The 13,806-nt window shown below is 38.3% G+C and overlaps 1 protein-coding gene and 1 long non-coding RNA gene across 4 annotated transcripts in view; one reads left to right on the top strand and one right to left on the bottom strand.

Annotated features, from left to right (window-relative positions):
• The window catches only part of cluha (CLUH binding protein of NUMT mRNA a), a 25,200-nt gene extending 18,421 nt beyond the window's left edge, over positions 1-6,779 (bottom strand). For 2 of the 3 annotated variants that reach the window (XM_084716993.1, XM_084716992.1), the window contains exon 1: positions 6,487-6,779. In XM_084716993.1, coding sequence (XP_084573119.1) covers positions 6,487-6,625 — 139 coding nt within the window. In that variant the 5' untranslated portion in view covers positions 6,626-6,779. Of the gene's footprint in view, positions 1-5,340; positions 5,466-6,486 lie in introns of those variants that run through there. The other variant, XM_084716994.1, reaches the window with a different exon arrangement.
• LOC146328139 (uncharacterized) lies at positions 6,771-13,479 on the top strand. Its single transcript, XR_014769972.1, has 2 exons — positions 6,771-6,898; positions 13,418-13,479. It is a non-coding gene; the product is annotated as an uncharacterized LOC146328139 (long non-coding RNA).
• The last annotated feature ends 327 nt before the right edge of the window (positions 13,480-13,806 follow it).

A 13,806-nucleotide genomic window follows, 5' to 3' on the forward strand; every position in this document is an offset into this window, starting at 1 on the left:
TACATTTCCCACCTTCACTGGAGTGAGTAACAGTAAAGGTGAAAAGAAAATGACATGAATGAAAATGAGGCTACATTAATTCAAAGGAGCAGGGAACAGTATGTGGATGCAGGAATACCTGTTTTCTCTCACTGGGACACACACACACACACACACACACACACACACACACACACACACACACAGACACACACACACACACACACACACACACAGACACACTGCTGCCAGCCAGCATGTCCTTGCTGACTGACTGTCAAGGGTAAACAGCGTCAGGGTTACCGAAGAGAAGGGGCCAGAGGGAGGGGTGGGGACTCATAACTGGACCACGACCCTGGGTGGGGAGGAACGCGCTGAAATGGTGGTGGAGGTGCAGGGGGAAGAAGCGCAGCAGAGAGGAGCGACTGTTCAGCCACGCTCTGAACAACAAACACAACGGCTGCTTCAGAGCAGACACGCAAGATAATAATGTTACAAACCAGGACACAATGAGGGCTCTGTGTTCAGTGTCAGTACAGAAACATTAAAGTTATTATCAAATCATTTTGAGCACTCTTAGTTTGAGAGATTGACAGAAGATTTATAGCTTACTTCAGAAATTCTCCTTAAACTGGAAACAATCTGAGAAGATAACATTGACATAGTTTTTACTTTTAAAGTGGTTAGCGCTTATTCACGTTATCTAGCAGTTAAAGAGTAACATTATCATTGTTTTGGAGTCATGTTTCTGACCAATTGATGAGCAGAAGTCCAACATTTCACTCTTTTAGCTCCATTTTTGGTCTCCACCACCTCCTGAGGGGAAATATCTGGCTCTTTAGCGGCTTAAATAATCCACTGTTCACAAGCTAGTCACTAACGGTGTTAGTCTGCTGTTAAATGCTGAGCAAGCACTATGCTAGAAAAGCATTGACAGTGGACGAAAACAGGCAAATTTTTGCTATGAAGCTCCATGAAATTGAGCAGATCCAAGTGATAGTTCTCTGTAGGTTCATCACTGCCAGCAAGTCATTTAATACTGTTACAGTGTTTTCACATTTTGATATTCCAGCAACCTTCTGGGACTGTCTTTGTATTTTAAAGGGTAACTTTGACACTTCTCAACCTGGACCCTATCTTCACATATTTATAAACCTTTAATTCACAGAGTTACATGTGAAAATATCAGTAGTGGGCAGAGAAGGAGGTTGGACATCAGAGAAGCAGCATGTTGAGCCAGAGTATTTTCACATCTAATGCAGTGTTTATTTCAACAAAACCAGAACTGGTGATTGTTGGAGCAGTGGAAAGATGAACCAAGATGGTTAAAGTGAGTTTTATTTTTCCTTTTTGAGTTTGACAGAAGTTTTAAAGTCAAAATAACCGTTTCTGTAAATGGAGTCTGTTGGCTTTGATGAGATCAGGAGATCTTTTTAGGAAAGAGGTCCATCTCTGTAGGGATCCTTTCCATGATGCTGTCAGACACTTAATAACACTCTGAGCCTGTTTTGCAGCTGATGGCTGCAGCAGTCTCGCTCAATACTGCAGCTATTTCAAAAACTGTTGTCTCCATTAGTCACTTTAACACATGGGAACATAGGGTCCAGGTTGAAAAATACAGAAGTTACCCTTACACTCTTAACCACTCCTTCCAGCAAATTACGGTTCAGTTATAAAGGGACAAAGTGTGAACGTGGTATTTGAAGAGGACTATCAATAAGGCAGCTTTAGGTTTTTAGCTGGTAGCATTCACCACGTCAGAAAGAGTACAAAGTGCCAGAAGTCCTGGGATTGATGAGGCAATCCAGCAGCCTGTGTGTTGCAAAACTGACCCAATTTGCCCCACAGTAATGGAAGAAAGTTCAGTAGGGAGTGGGGAGTGAGGTGACTGGTGAAGCTAAAGTTTAACAGTAAATAGTCTGCTATTGTTTTAAATGAAGGAAGGAAGCAGAAATCAAACAGGCATCACGATTGATCCTTGATGCATTTCCTTTTGAAATAAGATATGGTGATGACTGTTAGGGTGACGCAGCAGTTTGATCTCAAGTTTGGACGGTCCTGCCTCTACCAACAGCTGACGTCGCTGGTTAGCACTTTCATTAAGGGATATCAGTGGTAATCCATTAAATGTGCTAAAGATACTTCCCGAAAGCAAATGTAATGAAATAGATTACCAAAAACTTAACAATTGGTAGTTTTTTGTTGCTTGCATTTTTTAAATTAAAATGTGTAAATATACATTTTTGAATATGCCTCAATTTAATGCCGACACGTAAGGTCAAACAACACGATAATGTATTGAGGGAACTTAAGAGATTTTACATGCAGTCTCTACTGATGTGGCAATGCCAGATACACCTGGTTGTATTAGGCTGATGTGGGCAATACTGTAAAATAAGCATGGTTGTTTTACAGCAATACTGGATTTACTGAATTCTTTAATAATTGCGATAAGGCATCACTACTATTTTACATATGCAAGTCAGTTGATTTATTGCAAACAATCATTTTATCTATTTATCCACAAATAAACCAGAGATCAACTGTATTTCCTCCGCATTTAAAGCAAGGTTTGTCTTCACCAAATACAAGCAGTCAGTTTACCATAATATAGGCCTATATCCATTTCTCTTCATAGAAATGAAATTCTGTTTAGGATATTCTACTGAATCATCCACCCATATAGCCTTGACATAATTTTATCTCACTCAAAGTAAATACTTTATTTTATGGCCTAAGTATAATCCATTCCTCTTAAACCAATTCAACTTGGCATGAAAATCTTCAACTTTGTACCAAAACTAGACCAACTCTGGCCTTAATTTGCAACTCACATCTGAAACCACAAGTGTTAAAAGCTAGACACAAAACAACAGATCTAAATATTAAGCGGCAGGGAGAACATTATCATGACTGCACACAATCACACACTGTGGTTGGACCGTTACCTCCATGGCAAGCGGTGAAGGCAAAGAATCACTGAAACAAGGACACCAATCAGATAAAGACAGAAGAGAGGCAAAACGCAGACACAGTGAAACACTACAGCAAGCAAGGTTTACACGGTGACTGACTCACTGAACTATTCTCTGAATCAAAACTGCAAACTCATGGTGAGAATTCAGATGATCTAAGAAATAAACTTTTCTCCAGTTTGTTAACTCAGTCCAGTTGTCATGAAAACAACTAAATAATAAATCCAGCAGCCAGCTGTCCATCTGCTCTGTGGCCCTTGACATGGGGACCCTGACTGTTGCCATGGCAATTTTAACCAGCTAGACAACCCTGAAAACAACAAAAACAACAACAAGGTCTGCATGTAATCAAGTTTGCTCCACCACAAGGTGGAAACCTCCTGGTGGACAGACGGACCCTGAGTCATGTATCTGTGATAGGTTTTCATGTCAACACAGACTGAACAGAAGGTCTGTTTGAGATCCACCTTAATGATGACTAAATACTGATGACAATAACATTCCTCCACCCTTAGATGAAATGTAGCGAGAGCCTGTATGACAATCTGAAGGCAGATTTATACAGTTCTGTGGTAACACAGGTTCAGTTTATATTAACAATCTGATTTACCCATCAATTCAAAGCTCTGTTTTAAATTAATGTCAGTTAAATATCTTCGAGTTTTCAGTTGTTGATTGCACAAAAAGAGCCAATTAAAGATTATATGTTGGAGTCAGGGAACTTAGGACGGACATTTTGAAGAATAAAAGATAAGAGATGAGATGACTACTTGAACTTCACTACTTGCTTCTTTTGAGAAGTACTGCACAGTTTCTTCTCTTCAGGCCTACAGCAGTCAAGAAACAATCTAATATGGGTTACATGAAGATGTTCTTTATGTTCAGGAGGTCACACATAAAAAAATTCTTGGAATAATTTGCTATAGATTACAGCTACATGATATAGTAAACATGCTGTGATTATGTTGGCAGATATTGCGATATGATTCACGAATTGTGGGAATGAACATTTTTGCATCACAATTTTCTTTTTCACAGAGAAAAAAACTATTAAAATCATGATGATGTGACATTTGTTGGGATCTGTACCAAACTAACACTTTCTAACAGAACATATAGAAAAAAAAAAGATTTGTAGGCCAGGACATCTCTGCCACACTGTAGTGCTTTATCACACTGCTGTTTTTTCACACATTTTTACTTCACCAAAAAATTGCAGCATTTGCAATTTGGACATAGCACTTCATGGCCATGTTGCAATTTTGATAATATTTTGATTAACTGTGCAGCCCTACTATACATGATGAATACAGCAGCATTGAGGCAGAAACGGTAAGGAATGGTGCCAGGGTGTCAGTGATTCCACAGATTAACCAGGTCACTATTCACCCCATGGGCGCATTAAACCCCTTTAAACACCTACAAGTGACACTCACCTTAATATAGCTGCTCTGCAATGTGCTGGTAGTATGTTCTGTTCCATCTTTGCACTGACAGTTCAATACTAGCAATTTATCAGATATATTTAGGTCATCAATTCTGTCACTGCCCATTTTGTTTTTTCACACATTATTTTTATTCATGAAAGCGGGATAAGTACAACACAGTCATTTGCATGCCACCATATTTTTTACAATAACTAACCATAGCTCAGCAAAAACAGAACAAAGAAAATCAAATAACCATAAGTTACAGACAGTTTCATGGCAAATCACAAATAAGGCTGCAGCTAATATCAATTCTAGGTTAATTTATTAATTATTTGGGCCATGAAATGCCCATCATAGGTTCCTAACGTGCAATATACTACTACCAGGCTGCCCAATTTTCCTGACAAACACCTCAAGACTATGCATATTAAAATGCACCATAACATAAGAAAAAGCTGTAAAAAATCATCACAATTGAGAAGCTGGAACCAGAGAATATGGGGTATGTTGCTAAACTGTTAATCAAATAGTAAAATAAATGCCAAGCGTTGTTCTGCTGATTGACTTATCAATCAACTATTTGTTTCAGCTCTGCAATGAAGCAGCCACTGCTCCATGTGGGCTTGTGAAAGCACATATATAAGTCATCATCCAGCCAAATAAACAGAAGAAAATAACACGCAGTTGGTCCACAAAGCAGCAGGAGCTCATCCCCTGACAGGTAAAGCAGTGAAATTTCCTGTGTTTTCATATGAAATGACACAAGCAGAGACAATTCAAGGTCCCACATGTGACACACAGAGACAGACTGCCTGCAGCAGTGACTTCTGGAGCTCTGTAAATTGTGTAACGTTAATTTCACTGGCTGACAGTCCTCACCTCCGTTTAATCTTCCCCTCCTCTACAACAGTCTCCTGCCGGCCAACACCACTACTTTTATCTGACAGTATACTCACCAGCTTACACGTCTGTTCATGTATTATTAGCGTAACCTTCCCTCTCACTGTGCATGCACCATCATGACTTTTTCTATCACAACCGGCTTCCGCTTCCCGGTCGAGCAGGGACACTCGATCTGATCTCCTGCGGTGGGGGGAGAGGTGGAGGACCGCGAAGAGTGTTACCACCGACCGCAGTGCACTTCATCCACCTGACACCTCTTAAAAACACTTTTAAATACATTTAAAATAGGTAATGTATATTTCGCATGTCTTGTGGGACATATATCCCCCCAAAAAACTTATCTGTATGTGTGACCCCCCCTGTATTCGTGTGAGTAGTGTGCAGCTCCACTGAAGGTGACCTTCAGTTCATTTCTCCTACATGCTGTTACCGAACATGTGCGTACATACGAGTTAGCACAACACAAGCTAACGCACCGTGTTACGTGAACGTATCATGTGCTATACAGCCGGGTTGGGTTTTAACTTTAAAACACCAGACTGAAATGAATATGCTTGTCTTTTGGCCACTGACACGCCGACAGTGACAAGAGCAGCGACTGCTTGCTAATTAAGCTAGCTGATAAGCCTGCGAGCTAACTAGCTACACACTCAATGAGAAGGCTAACGCTAGCATACCGGCTGTTTGGGTTAGCATTGTTTGCTTGTCAGTGTCAAGTTGGACTACATACTAACAGTTATGACCCATGGGTGTAGAAATGGATCTGGACCGATCATGTAGAGGTTGCTAGCTTGCTAGTTATTACAGATAAGTCTATAGGAATCGCATATTTAACATTGGACAGCTAGCTACGTAGCAGATGCTGCTAGATGCACCTCTAAACTTGGTGGAGAGGCTGCCAAGGAGACGTTTGGGGGGAGGAGGAGGTGAACCCCCACCTCAGACCACCACCACCTTGGGTGTGAGGACTTTTAAGTCACATAATAAAGCATGGATGTAAATGTCCCCAGCTTTCGTGTATGCTGTTCAGACATAACCGAGAAAATATTCAATAAACCACACTACAACAGTTAATGCACAGGGGATGCTTGCTATATTAAACTGTACAGGTAGTGTGTGTATGTATGTATGACGGGTGCAATCACTGTTATGTATAGTATATGTTATTACAGCAGATGTGCATCAGTCATTCTGCTCACCACAACCGCAGGAGTCCTTCAGGCTCGTCTTGCTGCTTTCTTTGCTGCTGTCCTGGGCTCCATCGCCGGCTTCATCCGCAAGATCAACCGGATTACAGTTAGGCACTGACGCCGGGATGTCATCTGTCTTGCTCACCATGGTCGGCAGTCAGTGTGGCAGCAGAAATCCGCCAGCAGCAGCAGTGTCGCTTTTAATCTATGAGTCTGTAAAAGAAATAGAAACAAATCTGCTTCTTCTCCGGCTAACGCAGGCTAGCTGGCTACATGCGAAGGGTACAAGCTTACAAAAACAAGTCTACCGAGGAAGGACAGTGCTGTACATGGTGGGGATCACACGTGGTTCTCTCCTCCCCTCCTCTTGACCTCTTTGCCTTTGCGTTGCACCTCCCCACACATTACGCGTGGCGCTACGGTAAGCCAAATGCGACAAATCGGGTTTTACAAACTACTCTCTGATTTTTTTAATAAGTGCACAGTGTAGATTTTATTTCACACTGGATGATGAAACAGGAACAATGACAGAGAGGAAAGAAAAAAAAAAAGGATCAACACAAACAAATTAGACAGTCTGACCCATCAGCTCCTGTCAATCTCCACCACTCTGTCAGGAATACAGCAGTGACTCATCTAATCACTAACACGTTCAATTATGGCTTTAATGAACAATTATTTTCACTGTCCTGTGTTGTACACAACTCACAGATATTCATTTTGTTGTCATAGAGGAGTAATGAACCAAAAACATGGTCACATTTGAGAAGCTGGAGTCAGAGATTTTTTTCTTTAAAAAGTAACTCTAATTAATTCATTATTAAAATTGTTGATGGTTAATTAAATAATTTAATTTAATTTAATGATTAACCGATCCAAAGTAAAAAATATAAATCTATATCATCATCTTTAAGAAACGCCTTTATTTTGAAATTACCATGGCATGTCTGTGTTAGGTCCCTTAATTGAAACAAATTGAAATTGTACTGGACAGGCTGTGTAATATCAGTAAGTATCATGTCATTGTCCAAAGAATCAATACAATATTGTATTGTGATTAAACTTGTGATTAACATCCCTACTAATTTGCCCTATTTCGCTGTGTTGTAACATTATGAAATATATAAGTTCAAGAATCTGCTTATAAAATGGCAACCAGTGTTGTCAGATTGGTTTGATGTTTTCCAGTCCAATAATTGCTCAAGATCTGCCTAAATTCTGTTTGTCTATAATAAGTAATACTTCACTGAATTCATAAAAAATAGCAACCATATTGTGGTTCATCACAGTTTTTCAATATGAAATAATAAAACTATTCAAGTCTTTGTGAGTGTGCACATACAATGCAATTATTTCCCAATTCTGCCTCCTGCCTTAAAAAAAACAAATGAATCAATAAAAGGACAGCTCAAACAACAAAGATAACAGGTTTTTATCTAAACTGGTAAATTGCAACAAGCCTTGGTAGTATGCCAACTTCACACATGCAGACACACAAAGAGAGCAAGGAGACAGAGATTAGGAAAAAAAGAAAGGAAAGCCAAAATCAAAAAGCCAAACAAATAATGATGTAATGTTGCAAACATAGAGCTCTCTGAAAATACAGACTTGTGCTGAGTAACTGAATATGTTTGCATTACTAAGGACTCAATTTATGAATATATTTTTAATATACTTTGATTTTTAATGTTTTTAAAAGTCTAAAGTTTCCTAAGTCATGGTAAACCAGCCTCAAACCTGTCCATTCACCCAAGCCCATTTTAACCTGCACAATGCAACCCAAGAGTCCAGCTGACCAAATTTGGGGAGACTGATCACAGCACAACACGGGGTCTGTCTTCAAGATAAGGCCTCGGAATGAGGTAACAGAGCAGACTCATCTTAAAGTCTTTACATCTTTTAATACTTTAGATAAGATGCATTTTGAAGTAGTGCAGTAGCTCAGGATATGAATCCAGGATGCAAGTAGTCAGACAGGCTGTGGTCCACTGAAGTGAGGTGCAGTATGAAGCTCTAGTGCAGGTGTGTGTGGATGATGGGGTACATGGGTCTTTGCTTATTTGTTATGCTGAGCTAGGGTGCAGCAGGATGTTGTTTGTTTAAGCGTGGTCCACAGTGTTCACTCCTCTGGTTGCACTGTTGACTGCTGAGTTGTGCGTGCTCCCAAAATGTTCAATAAACTGGTACAAACCAGACTTGTGTATGAGTATTTCTGCAGTGGGAGCAGCTTCTGTTTGACCAAAGTCTGTGATTTCCTCTCTCACTTGTCTCACCTTTAAGGGACAGTCAGAGTCAGCACCAACATGTTTTAACCATAGCTTCCTGAGAGTAAAACCCATGTCTTCAGTAGAATAGCAAAGAATATGATGAAATTCTTTATACGCTTCCGCCCTCCACCACTGTAACATGGAGGACAGCTGTAGGTAACAGTACGTAAGAGTCACTTCATCAAGTATTCGGTCCGTCAAAGTAAGAGATATGGGCTGTAAATAAAATTACTTTTCACTCAGTTAGTAATAAACTGAAAATGTGTAAGTACCTTCAGCCCAGTGTGAAAACACATCTATTTTATCCAGGTACTTTCATCAAAAAAACCAACCAACTTTGATCTCAGTCTCTCAAAGTACTTACATCAACATAGTTCCTTTCATTTTGTCTCCATTATTATAATAAGAGCAGTTAATTTCAAGCCCAATCTGGTCTTGGTCAAGTGCAGAAGAATCTCTTTCTCTCCTCCTAATAAAGAACCAATTTGGGCTGAAACGTTGTGTTTTCCTTTTGACATAAAGAAGACATTTTACAAGGTGCAGATAACCAGATTAGGAGTCTTTTGGGAAATACAGGCTTAATCTCTTTCAAAAAACATCTTCAATCAAATAGGCTGAATGCTTTCTCAGAAAGATCCAAAGTATTTTACTAACATGATTATACAAATTGTACAAATCTAAATGGCTGAATAATATTTCATCATTTACACTGAATTACTCTGCATGTTTAAAATAAAAGAGAATAATATATGGAATATCACATTTGGTACCATATTTTTTACAACCTTAACTATGTATTAGTGCCATATAACATAATTTTTTGTTATATGATTAACATTTCTTTAATATAGATCCATCATAAATTATTAAAATGTCCTTATTTAATGTTTATTTGTATGCCTAGATGAGTTTTTAAAATATATAAAACTAAACAACAAATATGCAACAATAGTAATAATAATAATAATAATAATAATAATAATAATAATAATAATAATAATAATAATAATAATAATGACATAAACCATCCGTCTCCATTGTTTAATCACCTGCACATTTATTTACTGCTTCTATAAATCAGGTTTTCTTCTGGTAAACTTTCAGGCAACAATAAGGAGCAGGCAGCAGACTAGACAATCCTTCATTTTATTCAAATTATGTGTACAGTAGATCATCACTATAGGAAGCTAACACAGTATATGCGGTAATCAGTCAGTAGCTTATGCTCACCCAAGGACCAAACCATAACCCAGAGCAACAGCCCATGTTGAGTACCCCGCAGCATTATTGCTAGAGACCACATAACATGTCAAACAAGATGCTTCATGGTGCCACACTCCACTGAAATGTCTCACAAAGATGCAAAATAAACTTACATGACCTTGACCAGGATTGACCACAAAGATGAGACCTGCTGACATTTCTTAGCATTATTATTCTGAGGATTATGTTTATTCTATAGGCGTTTAGAAATATGGAAGACATTCCCTGTGGGTGTGAGTAAATTATGTACTTTCTTGCTATGTTTTGAATGATGCGAGTTTTAGTGTGGTATGCTTGGAAAAGTAGAAAAAGCAAATCAGGCGGTGCAGATTGACTCTCTTGAGCTGAAATATTCATGAAAAGACATCTTCATTAAGGCATCACACCATTCGTCTTCATGTTAATTTTAGTAGTGGGCCTCTTTGGCTCATTAGCATTTCCCCTCAAAGCAGGCAAACAGTATTTGGATTATTTATCCAGCCTGTTACATAATACCAAAGTTCACATCATCCTTAAAATGTGAGATGATGCTATGATGTCATATGCAGGATGTTAAGTGGATTATGAAAAGTGGATGGAGAGTTTAATCTACCTGCCGCTTCATTTGGATGACATGTGGAGTGGTGAAGAAGACATGAAGTCTAACAGTCTAAGTTCAGGGTTCCTGTTGGGGGGAAAAACAGCTCTCAACAAGACAGCTTTGTACTTTTATCCCTTGAAACTTGAGGAAGAATAGTGCACAAGGTCATGCTAATGGCTTACCAGCTGAGAGGTGAATGAAAAACCTTGTCATGTTTGCATCTGTGATAAATAGGAGACAGGTTTAGTTCGTTTTCATCTAGACAGTCTCTCTCATGTGGCATAATAATATGCCCATTTGCTTACTGCCGCTTCACATGCAGCTTATTATCCAGTCCTCACTTGGATATGCCTCTTATAAACTGTAACATGACAGATTCAGTGACAATCAACAGAACTTCATAAAATCAAACAATCCATTAGACAATTAAGAAAAATATTCAGCAAAACATACTGAGCTCAGCAATTACAAAGTTAAACAATCATATAATCTACAAAGCCTAATTCCAGAAAAGCTGGGACGCCATGGAAAACCAAAATTAAAACAAAATATATTGATTCTTTTCAATATTCTGTTCAATTTTTAAGTTCAAGCTAATTAACTTTATTGTTTTTTGTAAATATACGCTCAATCTGAATTAACTTAATTTTACTATCTACAAACCAAAATATCATTTAAAGATTCAGAGAATCCAGAGAAATCTCTGCATGTAAAGGGCAAAGCATTTGATCCCCCGGGCAGCACCGCATTAAAAACCCACATTTATAAAAATGATAATACTACATGGGCTTCAGAACACTTCAGATAAACCTTTTTTTTTGTTTTTGTTTTTGTTTTTAAAGTTTTTCTCTGCATCTATAAAATGCAAATTAAGACTGTTATGCAAAGAGAAAGCCATACTGTGTATCTGTACCATCCAGAAATGCTGTCGACTTCTTTGACCTTGAGCTCATCTGAAATGAACTGATGCAAAGTGGGAAAGTGTGCTGTGGACGAGTCCACATTTCAGATTGTTTTTGGATCATGGACATCATGTCCTCCAGCCACAAGGTGTGTTAGTGCCTATGGCATCATGGGTAACTGTCACATCTGTGAAGGCCCCATTAATGCTGAAAGGTGCACACAGGTTTTGACATATGCATCTGTGACATAATCTACCATCCAGACAACATCCCTGCTTATTTCAGCCAAGACACATTTTGCATGTGTTACGACAGCATGGCTTCGTAGTAAGAGTTTTGGTATTAGATTGGCCCGCCTGCCAGACCCGTCTCCCAATCAGAAAGTGTGTTGCAGAGACCCTAGACTGTGCAACACCTCAAGCTGTATATCAGTCAAGAATGATAAAGAGTTTCACCTTAAAAACTTTAAATAATTAGTGTCTTCAGTTCCCAAACTCTTACTGAGTGTTGTTAAAAGAAAAAGTGAAGTATCACAGTGGTAAACATGCCTCTATCCAAACTTTTTTGTAATGTGTTGTAGGCATCAAATTCATAATGTGAGTGTATATTTATCAAAAACAAAGTTAGTTTGAACAATAAATTGATCAGTTTGAACAATAAATATCTTGTTTTTGTACTGTATTAAACTGAATATATGTCAAAAAGTTTATGCAAATCATTGCATTATGTTTGTATTTACATGTTACACAACATCCCAACTTTTTTGAAATTGGGGTTTGTGTTTAACACCTCAAGTGTCCTTAAACCAGCTGACATGACCTACTAATAATATACAAATATATTGATATATTGCTTTATCGAAGATATACAGCAAAAAAATCAAAACAAAAAAACCCCAAACAAACAAACAAAAACAAACTTAATACTAAACTTCTAACCAGTAGCTGTAAAAGGCGAGAAAAGCCTCACAGCAGCTAATCACAATTAAATTCAGTCCTACAGGAAGGTTCATTTCATTGACACGGACTGCAGTTACTTATGTTGAGTGATGTCACGGCTCAAGAGCAGGCCGACTGTCAAATGACTGAATCAAAACTAACTGAGGTGCCACATTACAGACAGTAAAACTTAATATGCAAATCCCAAAAAGTCTTATAAAAGTGTTTCTGAAACAAAAGGTGACAATTCTTTTACATTTCCACACTGCATTTCCTATGTCCACACCTCCTCCATTATAAGGCAGTAATTACAGTAGGGTACTGAATGGACAACAATGAAGCAATAACATAGAAACTGTGTCCTACATTAAAATATAGTAAATTAAAATGATCATTTCATTTTCTTTTACTGCTTTTGTTTCGCAAGATGCTGTTTGTTCCTTGTTACACTAGGGGCCACCATATGCACGTTTAAATTACAGAGCACACACACACACACACACACACACACACACACACACACACACACACACACACACACACACAGCTTTCTGCTGAGCCTGCCCTCTTGTCATTTACAGTACACAGTCACTGTCTTGGTGTGCTACTTTGGGAATTTGAGCAAAACGGAGAATCAAAATCAATAAGACCACGCTTCAGTTAAAAACACCAAAACCTCCAGTCGTATTGTCGTTTGCTCATTTTTCCTGAGGTGAAAAGAAACCCCAACACAACAGCCTCAAACACAAACCAGTTTATGAAGTTGTGCTGATGTACTCTTCTGTGTGTGTGTGTGTGTGTGTGTGTGTGTGTGTGTGTGTGTTTAGTACACAAACCACACCTGAGTGAAACAAATGTCCAACGGGTCCAAACTTATTATCACCTGAATGTGTCTTGTTTAAACAAAGCAGTTAGTGCAGAGGAATAGCAGCACACGTGTGCCTCAATGTGTCTTGCAGTAAAACACACACTAAATATTGTTTTGTTCAGTCCAAGGTTTACACACTGCTGCCATCTGATCCATCCTACACCTCAAGCACTGAGAAAAGAAACATTGAAAAAATAAAAAGGTGAGTTTGTCTTTGAAGAAATTGTTATTTCTCTTCAACAGCTGCTCTATTAATGATAAATTAAGTTGAAATATATTCTTAAGATAATCACAAAGATATATTTTGTGAGTGATAAAGCAATGTGATATGTATTTATATTTTGATGATCTGTGTGCTTGTATTCTGTGTGATGTGTAGGATGCTATTCTCTTTTACGATGGTTAGGATGTTTTACAAAGTTCTTTTACAACCCAAAGTGTAAAAATGTGTCACTTATGGTCTGAAATAACCTATTAATTAATCAGAAATGCATAACAAAATTTGGCATAA

The sequence above is a fragment of the Lutjanus erythropterus genome, chromosome 4 (assembly GCF_056507025.1).
Source record: "Lutjanus erythropterus isolate fLutEry1 chromosome 4, fLutEry1.hap2, whole genome shotgun sequence".
Lineage (NCBI taxonomy): Eukaryota > Metazoa > Chordata > Actinopteri > Lutjaniformes > Lutjanidae > Lutjanus > Lutjanus erythropterus.